Source organism: Rhinopithecus roxellana, chromosome 18, assembly GCF_007565055.1.
Source record: "Rhinopithecus roxellana isolate Shanxi Qingling chromosome 18, ASM756505v1, whole genome shotgun sequence".
In the NCBI taxonomy this organism is placed as follows: domain Eukaryota; kingdom Metazoa; phylum Chordata; class Mammalia; order Primates; family Cercopithecidae; genus Rhinopithecus; species Rhinopithecus roxellana.
In genome coordinates this window covers 83,860,962-83,879,766 of record NC_044566.1, presented here as the reverse complement: position 1 = coordinate 83,879,766, position 18,805 = coordinate 83,860,962, and the positions used below count along the sequence as shown (strand labels likewise).

The 18,805-nt window shown below is 37.7% G+C and overlaps 1 protein-coding gene across 2 annotated transcripts in view; it reads right to left on the bottom strand.

Annotated features, from left to right (window-relative positions):
* The window catches only part of DIAPH3 (diaphanous related formin 3), a 517,788-nt gene that overhangs the window by 381,775 nt on the left and 117,208 nt on the right, over positions 1-18,805 (bottom strand). For both annotated transcript variants that reach the window (XM_030922410.1, XM_030922411.1), the window contains one exon: positions 10,519-10,649. In XM_030922410.1, coding sequence (XP_030778270.1) covers positions 10,519-10,649 — 131 coding nt within the window. The remainder of the gene's footprint in view (positions 1-10,518; positions 10,650-18,805) is intronic.

The window sequence follows — 18,805 nt, the reverse complement described above, 5'->3', positions numbered from 1 at the left end:
CTAGTACCAAAGTTCCTTCCACATTTTCAGATATTTTTATAGCAAATGCCCCATTCTTTATTACCAATTTTCTGTATTAAGCAATTCTCGCATTTCTATAAAGAAATATCTGCATCTGGGTAATTTCTAAGGAAAAAGGTTTAATTGGCTCATGGTTCGCAGGCTGCACAAGAAGCATGACACCAGCATCTGCTTGCCTTCTGAGTTGGCCTTAGGAAGCTTGGCGGAAGGTGAAGGGGGAACAGGCACATCACATGGTGAGACCAGGAGCAAGAAAGAGAATGTGGGCAGAGGTGATATACACTTTTAAATGACCAGATCTCATGAAAATTCACTTACTATTGCAAAGACAGCACCAAATTCGTTGGGATCTACTCCCATGAGCCAAACACCTCCCACCAGGCCCCATCTTCAGCATTCAATTCAACAGGAGATCTGAGCAAGAACAAATACCCAAACTATGTCAATTATTACTTATGAAATTTAATATACAATAGAGGCTGAAATAAACTGCACCTGTTCCTTTCAGACATATACTGCCCCCTCTAATAAAAGAACTAGAAATCTATCACCAATCTAAATGATAAAATTGAGTTTTACTCTTAAAAAGCTTTCTGAATCATAAAAATTAAAACTTCCACCTACTGTCAATGTGATGCATCCTTTGTATTAAGGCCTTTCTTCATGTATAGATATGTAAGGGAATATCAAGATAAACATCATCATTTTAAAAATATTTTACTTAACCAACCAGGCAATACGCTAAGACATAATAACAAGCCCAGAAAATTAATCTAAGGAATAAACTATACTGATTCTTTTTATGTAAAATACTAATAGAGGCTTTAGTATCTGCAGTTCAATAATTTCTCTCATTTAAAATATTTATCTTTCAACAGAAACCAAAATATTCAGTTAATAGCTTCATACTGATAGCTGTAAAGCCATAAACACATAAGGTTTGCATTCTCAGAAAACAGGCAATAACAATTAAAAAGAAAGAAAGTTTATTATATTCCACCTTTATATCCATAAGAAACTGTAAAGTTTAACAGTATTTTTTTCCAAATTGTTTTGGCTTAACACTCTACCTTTTGTTGTTGTCTTTTAAACAGTAAAATGATAGTTTCAAAAAATTACGTTTGTTTTATTTTGCTCTGTTTTAAGAGGCAGGGACTCACTGCGTTGCCCATGCTAGAGTACAGTGGCTATTCACAAGCACAATCCCACTACTGTTCAGCATGCGAGTTTAACCTACTCTGTTTCTGACCTGGGCCGGTTCATCCCTCACTGGGCAATCTGGTGGTCTGCTGCTCTCCGGAGGTCACCATATTGATGCTGAACTTACTGTGGACACCTGATTGGCACAGTGCACCATAGTCCAGAATTTCTGGACTCAAGAGATCCTCCTGCCTCAGCCTCCCAAGTAACCAGGACTACAGGCATGTGCCACCATGCCCAGCTCAAATAATTAGGTTTTAGTTACATTTTCTCCCGGTTGTACTTAAATATCAGTAACATAGGGTCCAAAATCTATTTTTAATAGAGTAGTTGAATATAACTACTCTAGAAATATATGAGCTCTCGTAGTTTATATGAAACTGCGTTAAAAATGAAGATTTTGGATTCTGTGTCACATTGTGACTTACTTTACATGTTAACAGAATTTTTTTTAAAAAGATAGTCAATCTTGGCCATTTAAACAGAAATGTATATTTTAAATAAACTGGGAGATATATATGGCAGATATATTTACCATGTATACGTATATATGCTGTGTGTGTGTGTGTATATATATATATACATGGCATATATAGATATAGATATTTAAAAAATAGATTTGGAGCACTTTACAATTCCAGGCCCTCTCAGGTCAACTATAAATTAAGCTGAGCAGCTCTTATTTACCATCTATAGAAGATACGTGTCTGTTAAAAGCAATTAATACATTTTCCATGTGTTCTTTGTTTACTGTTAACCCTGTATTCAAAGCCAAAGCTTTTAAGATACAGATACACTTTTAAACCAATATTTATACAACATTTTGCTACATCTATAAACCAAAAAAAAAAGCTATAGAATGAATGACAACATACAAAAGAGGCAGTCTCCTACCCCTAGGGAACATTCAGTCTTCTAGAGGTCTCTTAGAGAAATGGTGCTAGGTTTGGAAGGACTGTGAAAGCATGAGAAAGTAATGGCTTGTCCTTTGAAAATATAAAGTTAGAGCCGGGCGCGGTGGCTCAAGTCTGTAATCCCAGCACTTTGGGAGGCCGAGACGGGCGGATCACAAGGTCAGGAGATCGAGACCATCCTGGCTAACATGGTGAAACCCCGTCTCTACTAAAAAATACAAAAATCTAGTAGCCGGGCGAGGTGGCAGGCGCCGGTAGTCCCAGCTTACTCGGGAGGCTGAGGCAGGAGAATGGCGTAAACCCAGGAGGCGGAGCTTGCAGTGAGCTGAGATCCGGCCACTGCACTCCAGCCTGGGCAACAGAGTGAGACTCCGTCTCAAAAAAAAAAGAAAATATAAAGTTAGTACTTATTTGAAAACATTAATAGTTACTTTCTTCCAGGATATTTTTTCATTAATATTTCATCAATCTGACATGCTTTTAGAAAGGACAGTCACATGACCTAAAATTAGAAATTTCAATAAATATTTATTTAATAAGCAATGCTACTCTGAATGGCAATTAAGAAATAATAGAAGGCATATTCAAAGATAGATGGCAGTGTCAAAATAAACAGGTAAAGAAGTATATTAATATCCTACCTAATACTTTTTGACTTCTTATTGGAAAGTAATCTTGAAAAAAATGTCTTTAAGAGGTACATGTAGGCACATCTCTCTAACAAAAACTGTGTTTAAAAAATGCATCCCACTAATGTTTTTAATTTACCAAAGGAGATGTTTCTATGACTTCTGTGATGCACTATATTGCTGATTCCCTCATCACAGCTACAGGCAGTTACACCAAAGACTGTCAGGGACCATAACTATAGCACTTCCTGTCAGACATACTTCACCTCTCCTTTTCTATTCCTTAATACCTGGCATAAAGCCCACTCGCTCCCTTAGCTTCATCCTGCTAAGACAGCACTCCCTGCTGAAGGGAACCTTCCTTAGATCACTCTTTTATTCCCTTGGGATTCTCTTGAGATTAATGTCCAATCATTCTTGCAGATTTTAAAATAATCTTCAATCTGTCAGAGTTTATTTTCTTTATAATAATCTCACCATCTGGAATATAACATTGAGAATGTAATAATAATATAGTTAATATATCAAAGAAGTGGATATGCAGAACCAAGACCCCTTAGGCAGCACTGTCTAATAGAATTGCTTACAATGACAGAAATGGCCTATATATATTGTCCAAAATGGTAGCCACTAACTACATGTGGCTCTCAAGCAAATATGTTGTGGGGTTTCTTTTTATTCATTTTTAGTTAACTAAATTTAAATAGCCACAGGCAACTAGTGGCTACCATATTGAATAACAGGAAAGAAAACAGAGCTGCCTGCATTACTTACCTCCATGTATCAATATCAAAGAGAAAGGAAGAAGAGAGAGAAAGAAAAAAAAGGGAAGGAAAAAGAGAAAAGAAATACACCCAGGAAAACCTTACTCTACCTGCCCATTTCAGAAATTATCACTACCAGTATCAAAATGAATCTGAATATATTGTTAATTCTCAAACCTTTTTCACCTAAGGTGAATTTTTAATAAGTTTTTATAACTTGTTAATCTAAAATACTAAAACATGCCATGCAAATCTAAAAAAATATATCCAGAATGTAATAGAGAGAGACAAATAAATGGAAAGTATTAATGATAGAATAGGAAATAATACAGCATAGAACAAGAAGTTCTAACATATACATAATTAGAAGGGAAAAGGCAATACTTGACAAAACAATGACAAAATTTTCACAGAAAGATACCCGTCATATTTAAAAGGCCAAAAAAAAAAAAAAAAAAAACCCTATCAGAATAAAAAAAGAAAGAAATCTCACGCAGACACGTAAAAGAAACTCTAGAACACCAAAAATAAAGAAAACATTATAGAACCAGACAAAGAGAAAAGGCAGATTACATGGAAAGGAATTAGTTTTACTAAACGCCAAGTTCTCAAAAACAGCAATGAAAGTCAGAAGAGAAAATAGTATCTTCAATGTGTTAAGCATAGATATCTAAAACCCTGAATTGCATCTCGATTGCATGCCCTAGGAAGACTATCCTTCCAAAGCAAAGGCAAATAGATACTTTGAGACATTAAGTATAACAACAACAACAAAAAATTGTGAGTCAACTTGACTAAACATCATTTTTTAAAAAGATACTTTCAAACAGAATTTTGCAATCACACTCTCACTAAGGGATCTTAACAATATACTTAAAGCAAAAGTAAAATAATCAGGGGCAGTAAACAAAAATAAAAAAGAATGATGTATGTAGAAACATATATACATATACACATATTTATAATATGACTCAATAATAGTAAAATCTAACTTATTAAAAGAAAACAGATACACTGAAATTTCACTCAAAACAAGCATATAAGGCCGGGCGCGGTGGCTCAAGCCTGTAATCCCAGCACTTTGGGAGGCCGAGACGGGCGGATCACGAGGTCAGGAGGTCGAGACCATCCTGGCTAACCTGGTGAAACCCCGTCTCTACTAAAAAATACAAAAAAAACTAGCCGGGCGAGGTGGCGGGCGCCTGTAGTCCCAGCTACTCGGGAGGGTGAGGCAGGAGAATGGCGTAAACCCGTGAGGCGGAGCTTGCAGTGAGCCAAGATCCGGTCACTGCACTCCAGCCTGGGCGACAGAGCGAGACTCCGTCTCAAAAAAAAAAAAAAAAAAAAAAAAAAAAAAAAAAAACCAGCATATAAGTGAAAAAGATATTAAAGTTTTCTTTGGTTCAAGAGAAGAGATATTGCTTACTTTTGTACCTTTTAAGTACATGCAAGTTAAATTTCTTTTTAAAGTGTGTTCATTTTAAATTTCTTTTCTAAGATTAGAAAATGATCATTTGTCTTCCAAATCAGTAAATGAGGAAAAATAAAATAAGAAATTAAATATCAATCCAAAAGAAGTTAAGGATAATAAACAGAAATGATGAATATAGAAAAGGAAGAAGCAGAAAGAAGAGATGAGGAGGAGCAGGAGCAGTTTGTATGATGAACTTGGAAAAAGCAGCGTAAATTAAAAATTCAAAAAGAAACATCAGACATAGATTCCAACATATTTTCACAATTGATACAAAAAGTTAAAACTACCAGGTAAAGACAAAGATTATCAGACGAGATAAAAAATTATTCATATGCTATTTATAATAGATATTCCTAAAATATAAGGTATGAAAATGATTAGTTGGGAAAAATGTGAAAAGCTGCACACATCAAGGTGGATAAATCTGTGAAACAATATTGAGAGGAAATACAACTCTCAGAAGAATGCATGGAAGATGATCCATTAACATACACTTCAAAAATATATAAAACCAAACGGAAGGTTAATTAGGAATACGTATATGCTAAAACTATAACGGAAAGGAACGATAAACCCAAAACTCAAGATAGTGGTTACCATAGAATAGTGTGGGGAAGGAGTGCTTAGGAATGAATGACGGTATAGGATTAAGAAGGGATGAAAGGAAGCTTCAAAGCTATAGGCAATATTATATGTCTCAGCCTCATTAATAGGCAAGGAGATGCATGTTTTACTGTTATGACAAATTGTCTTTTGGAAATGTTTAATATTTTATCTGAAAATCTAAAGTAAGTCAGAGTATTAGCAACTTCAAATTTCTGATCTTGAAAGACTTCCTCAGACCATGTTGATAAAAATGAGTACACTGATCTCACTGCTTGTCACAAGTTTTTCTGTTTCTGTCTTTACATATGAACTAGATCAACTCCAAAGTCAAGATCTTCCACCTGCTTTGTGTTTTTAAATTCCAGAAATGAAGAAAAAATAGATTCCAAAAATGACAGTTATTAAATGGAATAATGACATTCAAAGGCCATTTACTTGTTTTTATGTAAACACACACATTTCTGCAAAATTTTCCAAAATGATTTTCTCAAAATTATAGTTATCAACTTAAGAATCCCTTTAGAAATCTAACAAAAATAGAACTTTATGATAAAATTATTCTTGTTGCGAGGCGCGGTGGCTCAAGCCTGTAATCCCAGCACTTTGGGAGGCCGAGGCGGGCGGATCACGAGGTCAGGAGATCGAGACCATCCTGGCTAACACGGTGAAACCCCGTCTCTACTAAAAAATACAAAAATCTAGCCGGGCGAGGTGGCGGGCGCCTGTAGTCCCAGCTACTCTGGAGGCTGAGGCAGGAGAATGGTGGGAACCCGGGCAGCGGAGCTTGCAGTGAGCTGAGATCCGGCCACTGCACTCCAGCCCCAGCGACAGAGCGAGACTCCGTCTCAAAAAAAAAAAAAAAAAAAAATTATTCTTGTTAATTTGAAAATGAAAATTTTAACTATGATTAATGGAAAATAAAGCCTAAAATCTCAAAACACAAAAACCTGATAAGCCTAGATTTTGAGACAAAGAATCTTGCCCTTGACAGGCACGTCAAATTGAGAAAATAAAGACACCTTTACTATATGCATAGATGAGTATGATCTATAAATGCTTGATTTCAATCATAATGATGTTGCTGTCTACCATTTTATGTTTCTAACCAAATGTATTCCATAATTCAAACATAATTATTGACTATGTCAAGATCCACTAAAAGTAATATTTGATAATTTGAAGAAATTGGTCTTTTCCCTGGTGTTCAGAACTAGCTCAAAACTGTCACCAAGAATACTAGATAATCAATAAACAACAAATAGAAGATGTTTGTGATCTCTACATCAAATCTTCATAAAGCAAGGCAAATAATCTAGTATTTAGCATACTGGTTTTCAAATAATTCATAGAGAGTAAAAGGCTGACATGGCTCACAATTGCTAAGCAGTTTCAGAAGTTGAAGAGTGGCTCTAAAAATATTACATATCCAGAGACGAGAGGTGAGAGGTAATTGGGAGTACGGAGGAGTCTACTTTTTCCTTGATTTTTTTTTTTTTTTTTTTTTTTTTTTGAGACAGAGTCTCACTCTATTGCCCAGGCTGGAGTGCAGTGGCATGATCTCAGGTCACTGCAACCTCTGCCTCCCAGGTTCAAGGGATTCTTGTGCTTCAGCCTCCCAAGTGGCACGGAGTACAGGCATGCACCACCATGTCCAGATAATTTTTGTAGTTTTAGTAGAGACGGGGTTTCGCCATGTTGGCCAGACTGGTCTCAAACTCCTGGCCTCAAGTGATCTGCCAGTCTCAGCCTCCCAAAGTGCCAGGACTACAGACATGAGCCACCGTACTCGGCCTTCTTTCATTTTTTATTTAAATAAATCCTGAACCTATACCAGCACTGGAAGACCATCAATCAGTTCAATTTTCTTTTTTGTTCTATTCAGACATTTTAAAAACTTTAATGTACTTAATGATATGACAGGTCTAACAATGATCTCAAAACTTGACAAAAATTAGAAACCCTTTTTAGTCACATACTGTATAAAAATTAAAAACTTATTTAAAGAGCAGGCACATCATAACTAACAGGAAAGTCCAAAAATTTGATCACAGGCATAAGTTCCCAGTTTTACATGTCCACCTAAGTCATTTATCTAATAGGAACACTGGACAAAGAAATACTCAAAAAGTATCATCTTGGGCCACGCACAGTGGCTCATACCTATAATCCCAGTACTTTGGGAGGCTGAGGCACGTGGATCTTTAGAGGTCAGGAATTCAAGACCAGCCTGGCCAACATGCTGAGGCCTGCCTCTACTAAAAACACAAAAATTAGCCAGGCATGCACGTGTAATCCCATCTACCAGGGAGGCTGAGGCAGGAGAATCACTTGAACCCGGGAAATAGAGATAGAGGCGGCAGTGATCCGAGATTGCACCACTGCCCTCCAGCCTGGGCAACAGAGTGAGACTCCATCTCCCAAAAAAAAAAAAAAAAAAAAAAAAAAAAAAAAAAAAGGATCTTCTCAATTTTCTCTCTAAAAATAAAGTGGCATGATTTCAGAAAAATTTCTCCAATGATAATATTTTCTATTCTTTTCAATTAATTAAAAAAAACTACTTCATGGGTAACATCATGGATTCCTAATAACATATTCTAGAATTGTGAATCCTTAGAGAAACAATTCCACCAGTTTCTAGTTTTTCTTCTTTAAATAAGGTTCAAATGAACCAGACATAGCATAATTTCCCAGTGTTTTTAGGTAAAATCACAATAATAATCCATTGTAAGATGTATGATTTCATATATACCTTCTATTTTGTTTTCCTTTGTTAGCACAGACACCTACTTTTGAGTAGATGAAGAAGAGGAGAATAATAATGATAGTAAATAAAGGGTCTACTTCTCATTATATTGAAAAACTATGAATATTTCCTGTGCCCACTGGCAGACAGATAAATTGAGAAATGAGTGTGAATTGTCTCCCCAGTCAACCCCCAAATACTCTCTTTCTATGTTTAAATTCCACAGAAATACGGTGTGAATCTGCTTTGTTTCCTCAAGCCCTACACCTACACATACTACTGGAAAACAGCAGGTGCTCAGTAATTTTTTTTTCCATTCTCGTCACCCAAGCCTGGAATGCAGTGGCATGATCCCAGCTCACTGCAACCTCCGCCTCCCAGGTTCCAGAAATTCTCCTGACTCAGCCTCCCAAATAGCTGGGATTACAGGTGCCCGCCACTATGCCCGGCTAAGTTTTATAATTTTAGTACAGATGGGATTTCGCCATGTTGGCCAGGCTGGTCTGGAATGCCTGACCTCAAGTGATCCACCCGCCTCGGCCTCCCAAAGTGCTGGGATTACAGGCTTGAGATACCATATCTGGCCAAATATTTTTTTAAATGAACATATTTTACAGGCAAAGATTAAGCTGGACACCAAAGCTCTTCATTTATGAATATACCTGTCAAATAAATTCCCTAATCCATTCTCAGTTTCTAATACTAGCCAAGGTAAGATTAAAGAAGGCTAAAATTAAAACCTCATTGTTTTAATCAACAAATCTTTATGGAGCATTTCCTACATGCTAAACAGTGTGTCTGGTAACAAGAGGCAAATTATACACATGAAGCCCTAGTTTCATGCCCACCATTAGTTTGCAGTCTATAGGACAGACTGGAAATGGCAAAATATGGAAAAATAAAGTTGAAATACAATAAAGTTTCTTTGTTTACTCATCATACTCCTTAGTTAAATGTCACTCAGTCTCACATCTCAGCAGTTAAGGTTGTTTTCTTTTAAATACTTGTACGGTCAAGGATTTCTGCATACTATAATCCAGCCACAGAAATCTCCAAAAAAGTAATAATCAGAGAAAATTCTTCTCCATATCATGAACCTCCAATTATAGTATGCAATTGTAGCTTTCAGAACACACACACACACACACACACACACACACACACACACATACATGACTACATATACATATATTCTTATGCAAAAATAATCATTCATTTCTTACACAGTAAAAACCCAAAAGTGATCTACAATCCTTGCAGCTCTGAAATTCTCTGATTCTGACTGTTTAGGTATTTATTTCATAACAACTTCTGCTTGAATTTTTTCAAGAATACTCTTGTTTAGCCACCTAATTCAGAGTTAGCATATGGCCTCCGAATAGACTAAAATCTCTCTTTTTAGGCACCACAATTAACATACGTGATATATTTCAGGTACATCTTCCTGGTTTTTGTTTTTTTAACAAGTCTGTCTCCTACCATGCAATAATCTGACAAGTTTAAATATGCCCAGTTTATAAAAATATATTTACACTGATTGTTAAATTTTGCTCACAACTATTTCTTAGAGGCACCAAAAATTAGCCCCATTTCAAAACAGACTTATGGAAACACCTATGGTACTGTTTTCATATAAAGTACAGGATACTCACTTAAATTTGAACTTCAGATAAATTTTTTTTTAGTGTGTGTCTAGAATTGAATATTTCTGGTTGTTCTGTACTGTTATTTGGTAAATACAGCAAAACTAACCTATAGGGTCCTACAACGACATCATTTCCAACAACAGAAAAACTGAATTAGTGGTATTTCTTACTGTGTCAAATAAGATGAGTAAGTAAACATATAATGACAAAATTCAGGGTGAAACTCAGTCATATTAAATTAATAGTTTCTCACATGACAGTTCTCTTTCAGAAAACACCTTAGGTTTCTAAAAATTCTATGGGGGAAAAGAGCTTTTCAAAAGTCCCTGAGCAATGTACCACTCAGTAATAAATGCAAAAGGTACTATTGAGACTATATTTCTTCCTGCATATAAACATCAGGTATTCGGTTTGTACTTTGTGAAACTGTTGAGGTTTGCCAGGCACAATGAAAAAAAATATTAAACTAAAAGAACACATTAATGACATCTGCCCTGTTGGTGTTCAAATAGATGAATTACCTCACAGGATTGCTGGTCAAAGACACTCGGAGAGACTCCAGGCATGTGACAAGTCTCTCATCTGCAGACCCCATTTTCAGCTCATGAATGAATTCCTGAGGTGAGATCTGTCGGCTTCTCTTAAGACTTCCCTATAAAATAAGTCAAAAAATTTTTGATTAATACTGCATGGAGATTACCCATTAAAAAATAACAAGTTAATCCCCCTAACAGCATCACATAACTACTATAATTAGCGCTATTTGGGCAGGAGTGGTAGATAATTTCCTTACTTCTGCCCAAAAATCTATAAATTCATAATCTGTGATATCCACAAAAGATATTAATATAACATCAGAAGGTGTGCAAATTGAAATAATTGCTTTCTCAAATGTAAAATGTCATGGAGAACAATTGTGTAATACATAAAATATCTTACAATACAGTAATATTTTTAGGCACACACAAAATAAAACTCAATATAAGAACTATCCTATTAAAATTAGTATTCTGAGCAGCATAGAAAAGGCTATTAGGTATTAATTCATTCAACTACCACTATAAGCCTAGTTCTAGGCACTGTAGACACATGGATTAACAAAAAGCGAAATCTGGAAGAAATGCAAGCAAGAAAATAATAATTTTCAGTACAGTCTAGTTCCTGTAACACAGCACAAAGAGACTCAAAGAAAGAACATCTAACTTGGCAGAACAGATCAGGCCATAACAGGGGTACATCTTCCTGGTTTTTCTTTTGTTAAGTAGGCATTAGGCAGGCAAAGAACGAGAAAGGAATTAACTTCCAGACCAAAACATAACATGCACGTACACATGGAGAGAAAAACAAAAACATATGCAACTGAAGACAGAGGCCAGATCATGGAGTGATAAAGCACTACTATGCAATTAGCTCTCCTGGGGAGTTTTGGAAGGATCACTCCAGTGTGAAATATGAATTAAAAGAGTTAGAGTTCACTCATTATTCAACGAACATTAAGTACCTACTAAATACTGGGCACTGTTTTAAGTACTGAGAATAGAGCAGGGATGAAAGAAGAATAAAAGATTGAACTTCCTACCTCCATGTAGCTTTACTACATATGGGGAGAATTAATAACTAAAATGCATTGCACTGTAAATAATACACACTGTAGAGAAAAATAAAAGCAGGAAAGAGAACAAGTAGCATCATATGAGACATGCAGTTTTAAACAGGATAGTCAAAGAAAGCCTCACAGAGAAGACTTCAAAGGACTCAAACTTTAGTGTTTAAATAAAAAGTCTAAAGGAGATAAGACAGCTAACCATGCAGATACAGGAAAAAAACACTGTGATGGAGGGGACTGTAGGTTTTACAGTCCACTCAAAGAACTTGGACTTTTACTCTGAGATCAGAAGCAGAGAGATCTATTGAGAAGGCATCTATATAGCCTAGATAGGAAATGATGAGGATGGTGAACTAATAATAGAGCTCTGAATTATATTATTTAAATTACAGATTCACCATCCAATAGCAGGAAATGAATTGTGTAAGTTCAAAAGAAGATCAGGTGAAGTGGCAGGAAATTAGGTGTTTTTCATGTTTGTTGTTTTTATTAATTTAATATAATGTTATTCAAGAAAACATTCCCAATAAAGCAAAACAAATTAGCGCTGTAAAGAAGGGTTATTTTTATTCATGTCAATATCAAAGTAGTAATTTAATAAAGAAGAATTCAATGGTACAATCTCAGAAAATAAAAGGGGAAATGGTGAGAGCTATGAAAATGAACATCCGATTATTTTTATCACAGTCACTGATATCATTCAAAGAACTATATTCAACTTGCACCAACACAGCACTTATCAATGTCTCTTTTTGCTCTGAATTACCAAAAGATTGATTGTTCAAAAGAGAAAATTTGGAAAACACAGAAAAGCAACAAGAACAAAGGGGCCTCAAAATAAGCACTACTAATATATTTCTACATAAAGCATTTTTCTCATAGAGAGAGTATTAATATATTGGCATATATTTATATTTTAAAACATATATGATACAGTTTGGCTGTGTCCCCACCCAAATCTCATCTTGAATAGTAGTTCCCATAATCCCTACAGGAGGTAACTGAATCATGAGAGCAGTTACCTCCATGCTGTTCTCGTGATACTCAGTGAGTTCTCACGAGATCTGATGGTTTTATAAGAGGCTTTTCCCCCACCTTCGCTCGTCACTTCTTGCCTGCTGCCATATAAGATGTGACTTTGCTCTTTCTTTGCCTTCTGCCATGATTGTGAGGCCTCCCTAGCCATGTGAAACTGTGAGTACATTAAACCTTTTTATTTATAAATTACCTAGTCTCGGCCAGGCACAGTGGCTCATGCCTATAATCCCAGCACTGTGGGAGGCCAAAGTGGGCATATCACCTGAGGTCGGGAGTTCGAAACCAGCCTGACCAACATGGAGAAATCCTGTCTCTATTAAAAATACAAAACTGAATGTATGGAAGATGGCCGAATAGGAACAGCTCCAGTCTCCAACTCCCAGCGCGAGCGACACAGAAGACTGGTGATTTCTGCATTTTCAACTGAGGTACTGGGGTCATCTCACTAGGGAGTGCTGTACAATCGGTGCTGGTCAGCTGCTGCAGCCTGACCAGCGAGAGCTGAAGCAGAGCAAGGCATCGCCTCAACTGGGAAGTGCAAGGGGGAAGGGAATCCCTTTTCCTAGCCAAGGGAACTGAGACACACAACACCTGGAAAATCGGGTAACTCCCACCCCAATACTGTGCTTTAAGCAAACGTGCACACCAGGAGAATATATCCCGCAGCTGGCCGGGAGGGTCCCACGCCCACGGAGCCTCCCTCATTGCTAACATAGCAGTCTGCGGCGATCTAACCGCAAGGCAGCAGCGAGGCTAGGGGAGGGGCGCCCGCCATTGCTGAGGCTTAAGTAGGTAAACAAAGCCGCTGGGAAGCTCGAACTGGGTGGAACTCACAGCAGCTCAAGGAAACCTGCCTGTCTCTGTAGACTCCACCTCTGGGGATAGGGAACAGCTAAAAAACAAAAGGGGAAGCAGCAGAGGCCTGTGCAGACGCGAACGACTCTGTCTGACAGCTTTGAAGAGAGCAGTGGATCTCCCAACACGGAGGTTGAGATCTGAGAACGGACACACTGCCTGCTCAAGTGGGTCCCTCACCCCTGAGTAGCCTAGCTGGGAGACATCCCCCACTAGGGGCAGTCTGACACCCCACACCTCACAGGGTGGAGTATACCCCTGAGAGGAAGCTTCCATAGTAAGAATCAGACAGGTACACTCGCTGTTCAGCAATATTCTATCTTCTGCAACCTCTGCTGCTGATACCCAGGCAAACAGGGTCTGGAATGGACCTCAAGCAATCTCCAACAGACCTATAGCTGAGGGTCCTGACTGTCAGAAGGAAAACTATCAAACAGGAAGGATACCTATACCAAAACCCCATCAGTACGTCACCATCATCAAAGACCAGAGACAGATAAAACCACAAAGATGGGGAAAAAGCAGGGCAGAAAAGCTGGAAATTCAAAAAATAAGAGCGCATCTCCCCCTGCAAAGGAGCGCAGCCCATCTCCAACAACGGATCAAAGCTGGTCAGAGAATGACTTTGACGAGATGAGAGAAGAAGGCTTCAGTCCATCAAACTTCTCAGAGCTAAAGGAGGAATTACGTACCCAGCGCAAAGAAACAAAAAATCTTGAAAAAAGAGTGGAAGAATTGACGGCTAGACTAACTAATGCAGAGAAGGTCATAAACGAAATGACAGAGATGAAAACCATGACATGAGATATACGTGACAAATGCACAAGCTTCAGTAACCGACTTGATCAACTGGAAGAAAGAGTATCAGCGATTGAGGATCAAATGAATGAAATGAAGCGAGAAGACAAACCATAAGAAAAAAGAAGAAAAAGAAATGAACAGAGCCTGCAAGAAGTATGGGATTATGTAAAAAGACCAAATCTACGTCCGATTGGGGTGCCTGAAAGTGAGGGGGAAAATGGAACCAAGTTGGAAAACACTCTTCAGGATATCATCCAGGAGAACTTCCCCAACCTAATAGGGCAGGCCAACATTCAAATTCAGGAAATACAGAGAACGCCACAAAGATACTCCTTGAGAAGAGCAACTGCAAGACACATAATTGCCAGATTCACCAAAGTTGAAATGAAGGAAAAAATCTTAAGGGCAGCCAGAGAGAAAGGTTGGGTTACCCACAAAGGGAAGCCCACCAGACTAACGGCAGATCTCTCGGCAGAAACTCTACAAGCCAGAAGAGAGTGGGGGCCAATATTCAACGTTCTTAAAGAAAAGAATTTTCAACCCAGAATTTCATATCCAGCCAAACTAAGTTTCATAAGTGAAGGAAAAATAAAATCCTTTACAGATAAGCAAATGCTTAGAGATTTTGTCACCACCAGGCCAGCCTTACAAGAGACCCTGAAGGAAGCCCTAAACATGGAAAGGAACAACCGGTACCAGCCACTGTAAAAACATGCCAAAAAGTAAAGACCATCGAGGCTAGGAAGAAACTGCATCAAATAACGAGCAAAATAACCAGTTAATATCATAATGGCAGGATCAAGTTCACACATAACAATATTAACCTTAAATGTAAGTGGACTAAATGCTCCAATTAAAAGACACAGACTGGCAAACTGGATAAAGAGTCAAGACCCATCAGTCTGCTGTATTCAGGATACCCATCTCACATGCAGACATACATAGGCTCAAAATAAAGGGATGGAGGAAGATCTACCAAGCAAATGGAGAACAAAAAAAAGCAGGGGTTGCAATCCTAGTCTCTGATAAAACAGACTTTAAACCATCAAAGATCAAAAGAGACAAAGAAGGCCATTTCATAATGGTAAAGGGATCAATTCAACAGGAAGAGCTAACTATCCTAAATATATATGCACCCAATACAGGAGCACCCAGATTCATAAAGCAAGTCCTTAGAGACTTACAAAGAGACTTAGACTCCCATACAATAATAATGGGAGACTTCAACACTCCACTGTCAACATTAGACAGATCAATGAGACAGAAAGTTAACAAGGATATCCAGGAATTGAACTCATCTCTGCACCAAGCGGACCTAATAGACATCTATAGAACTCTCCACCCCAAATCAACAGAATATACATTCTTCTCAGCACCACATCGCACTTATTCCAAAGTTGACCACATAATTGGAAGTAAAGCACTCCTCAGAAAATGTACAAGAGCAGAAATTATAACAAACTGTCTCTCAGACCACAGTGCAATCAAACTAGAACTCAGGACTAAGAAACTCAATCAAAACCGCTCAACTACATGGAAACTGAACAACCTGCTCCTGAAGGACTACTGGGTACATAACGAAATGAAAGCAGAAATAAAGATGTTCTTTGAAACCAATGAGAACAAAGATACAACATACCAGAATCTCTGGGACACATTTAAAGCAGTGTGTAGAGAGAAATTTATGGCACTAAATGCCCACAAGAGAAAGCTGGAAAGATCTAAAATTGACACTCTAACATCACAATTAAAAGAACTAGAGAGGCAAGAGCAAACACATTCAAAAGCTAGCAGAAGGCAAGAAATAACTAAGATCAGAGCAGAACTGAAGGAGATCGTGACACAAAAAACCCTCCAAAAAATCAATGAATCCAGGAGTTGGTTTTTTGAAAAGATCAACAAAATTGACAGACTGCTAGCAAGACTAATAAAGACGAAAAGAGAGAGGAATCAAATAGATGCAATAAAAAATGATAAAGGGGATATCACCACCGACCCCACAGAAATACAAACTACCATCAGAGAATACTATAAACACCTCTACGCAAATCAACGAGAAAATCTAGAAGAAATGGATAATTTCCTGGACACTTACACTCTCCCAAGACTAAACCAGGAAGAAGTTGAATCCCTGTATAGACCAATAGCAGACTCTGAAATTGAGGCAACAATTAATAGCCTACCCACCAACAAAAGTCCAGGACCAGATGGATTCACAGCTGAATTCTACCAGAGGTACAAGGAGGAGCTGGTACCATTCCTTCTGAAACTATTCCAATCAATAGAAAAAGAGGGAATCCTCCCTAACTCATTTTATGAGGCCAACATCATCCTGATACCAAAGCCTGGCAGAGACACAACAAAAAAAGAGAATTTTAGATCAATATCCCTGATGAACATCGATGCAAAAATCCTCAATAAAATACTGGCAAACCGGATTCAGCAGCACATCAAAAAGCTTATCCACCATGATCAAGTGGGCTTCATCCCTGGGATGCAAGGCTGCTTCAACATTCGCAAATCAATAAATGTAATCCAGCATATAAACAGAACCAAAGACAAGAACCACATGATTATCTCAATAGATGCAGAAAAGGCCTTTGACAAAATTCAACAGCCCTTCATGCTAAAAACGCTCAATAAATTCGGTATTGGTGGAACGTACCTCAAAATAATAAGAGCTATTTATGACAAACCCACAGCTAATATCATACTGAATGGGCAAAAACTGAAAAAATTCCCTTTGAAAACTGGCACAAGACGGGGATGCCCTCTCTCACCACTGCTATTCAACATAGTGTTGGAAGTTCTGGCTAGGGCAATCAGGCAAGAGAAAGAAATCAAGGGTATCCAGTTAGGAAAATAAGAAGTTAAATTGTCCCTGTTTGCAGATGACATGATTGTATATTTAGAAAACCCCATTGTCTCAGCCCAAAAGCTCCTTAAGCTGATAAGTAACTTCAGCAAAGTCTCAGGATACAAAATTAATGTGCAAAAATCACAAGCATTCTTATACACCAGTAACAGACAAGCAGAGAGCCAAATCAGCAATGAACTTCCATTCACAATTGCTTCAAAGAGAATAAAATACCTAGGAATCCAACTTACAAGGGATGTCAAGGACCTCTTCAAGGAGAACTACAAACCACTGCTCAGTGAAATCAAAGAGGACACAAACAAATGGAAGAACATACCATGCTCATGGATAGGAAGAATCAATATCATGAAAATGGCCATACTGCCCAAGGTTATTTATAGATTCAATGCCATCCCCATCAAGCTACCAATGAGTTTCTTCACAGAATTGGAAAAAACGGCTTGAAAGTTCATATGGAACCAAAAAAGAGCCCGCATTGCCAAGACAATCCTAAGTCAAAAGGACAAAGCTGGAGGCATCATGCTACCTGACTTCAAACTATACTACAAGGCTACAGTAACCAAAACAGCATGGTACTGGTACCAAAACAGAGATATAGATCAATGGAACAGAACAGAGTCCTCAGAAATAATACCACACATCTACAGCCATCTGATCTTAGACAAACCTGAGAGAAACAAGAAATGGGGAAAGGATTCTCTATTGAATAAATGGTGCTGGGAAAATTGGCTAGCCATAAGTAGAAAGCTGAAACTGGATCCTTTCCTTACTCCTTATACGAAGATTAATTCAAGATGGATTAGAGACTTAAATGTTAGACCTAATACCATAAAATCCCTAGAAGAAAATCTATGCAGTACCATTCAGGACATAGGCATGGGCAAGGACTTCATGTCTAAAACACCAAAAGCAACGGCAGCAAAAGCCAAAATTGACAAATGGGATCTGATTAAACTAAAGAGCTTCTGCACAGCAAAAGAAACTACCATCAGAGTGAACAAGCAACCTACAGAATGGGAGAAAATTTTTGCAATCTACTCATCTGACAAAGGGCTAATATCCAGAATCTACAAAGAACTCAAATAAATATACAAGAAAAAAACAAACAACACCATCAAAAAGTGGGCAAAGGATATGAACAGACATTTCTCAAAAGAAGACATTCATACAGCCAACAGACACATGAAAAAATGCTCATCATCACTCGCCATCAGAGAAATGCAAATCAAAACAACAATGAGATACCATCTCACACCAGTTAGAACGGCAATCATTAAAAAATCAGGAAACAACAGGTGTTGGAGAGGATGTGGAGAAATAGGAACACTTTTAAACTGTTGGTGGGTTTGTAAACTAGTTCAACCATTATGGAAAACAGTATGGCAATTCCTCAAGGATCTAGAACTAGATGTACCATATGACCCAGCCATCCCACTACTGGGTATATACCCAAAGGATTGTAAATTATTCTACTACAAAGACACACGCACACGTATGTTTATTGCGGCACTATTCACAATAGCAAAGACTTGGAATCAACCCAAATGTCCATCTGTGACAGACTGGATTAAGAAAATGTGGCACATATACACCATGGAATACTATGCAGCCATAAAAAAGGATGAGTTTG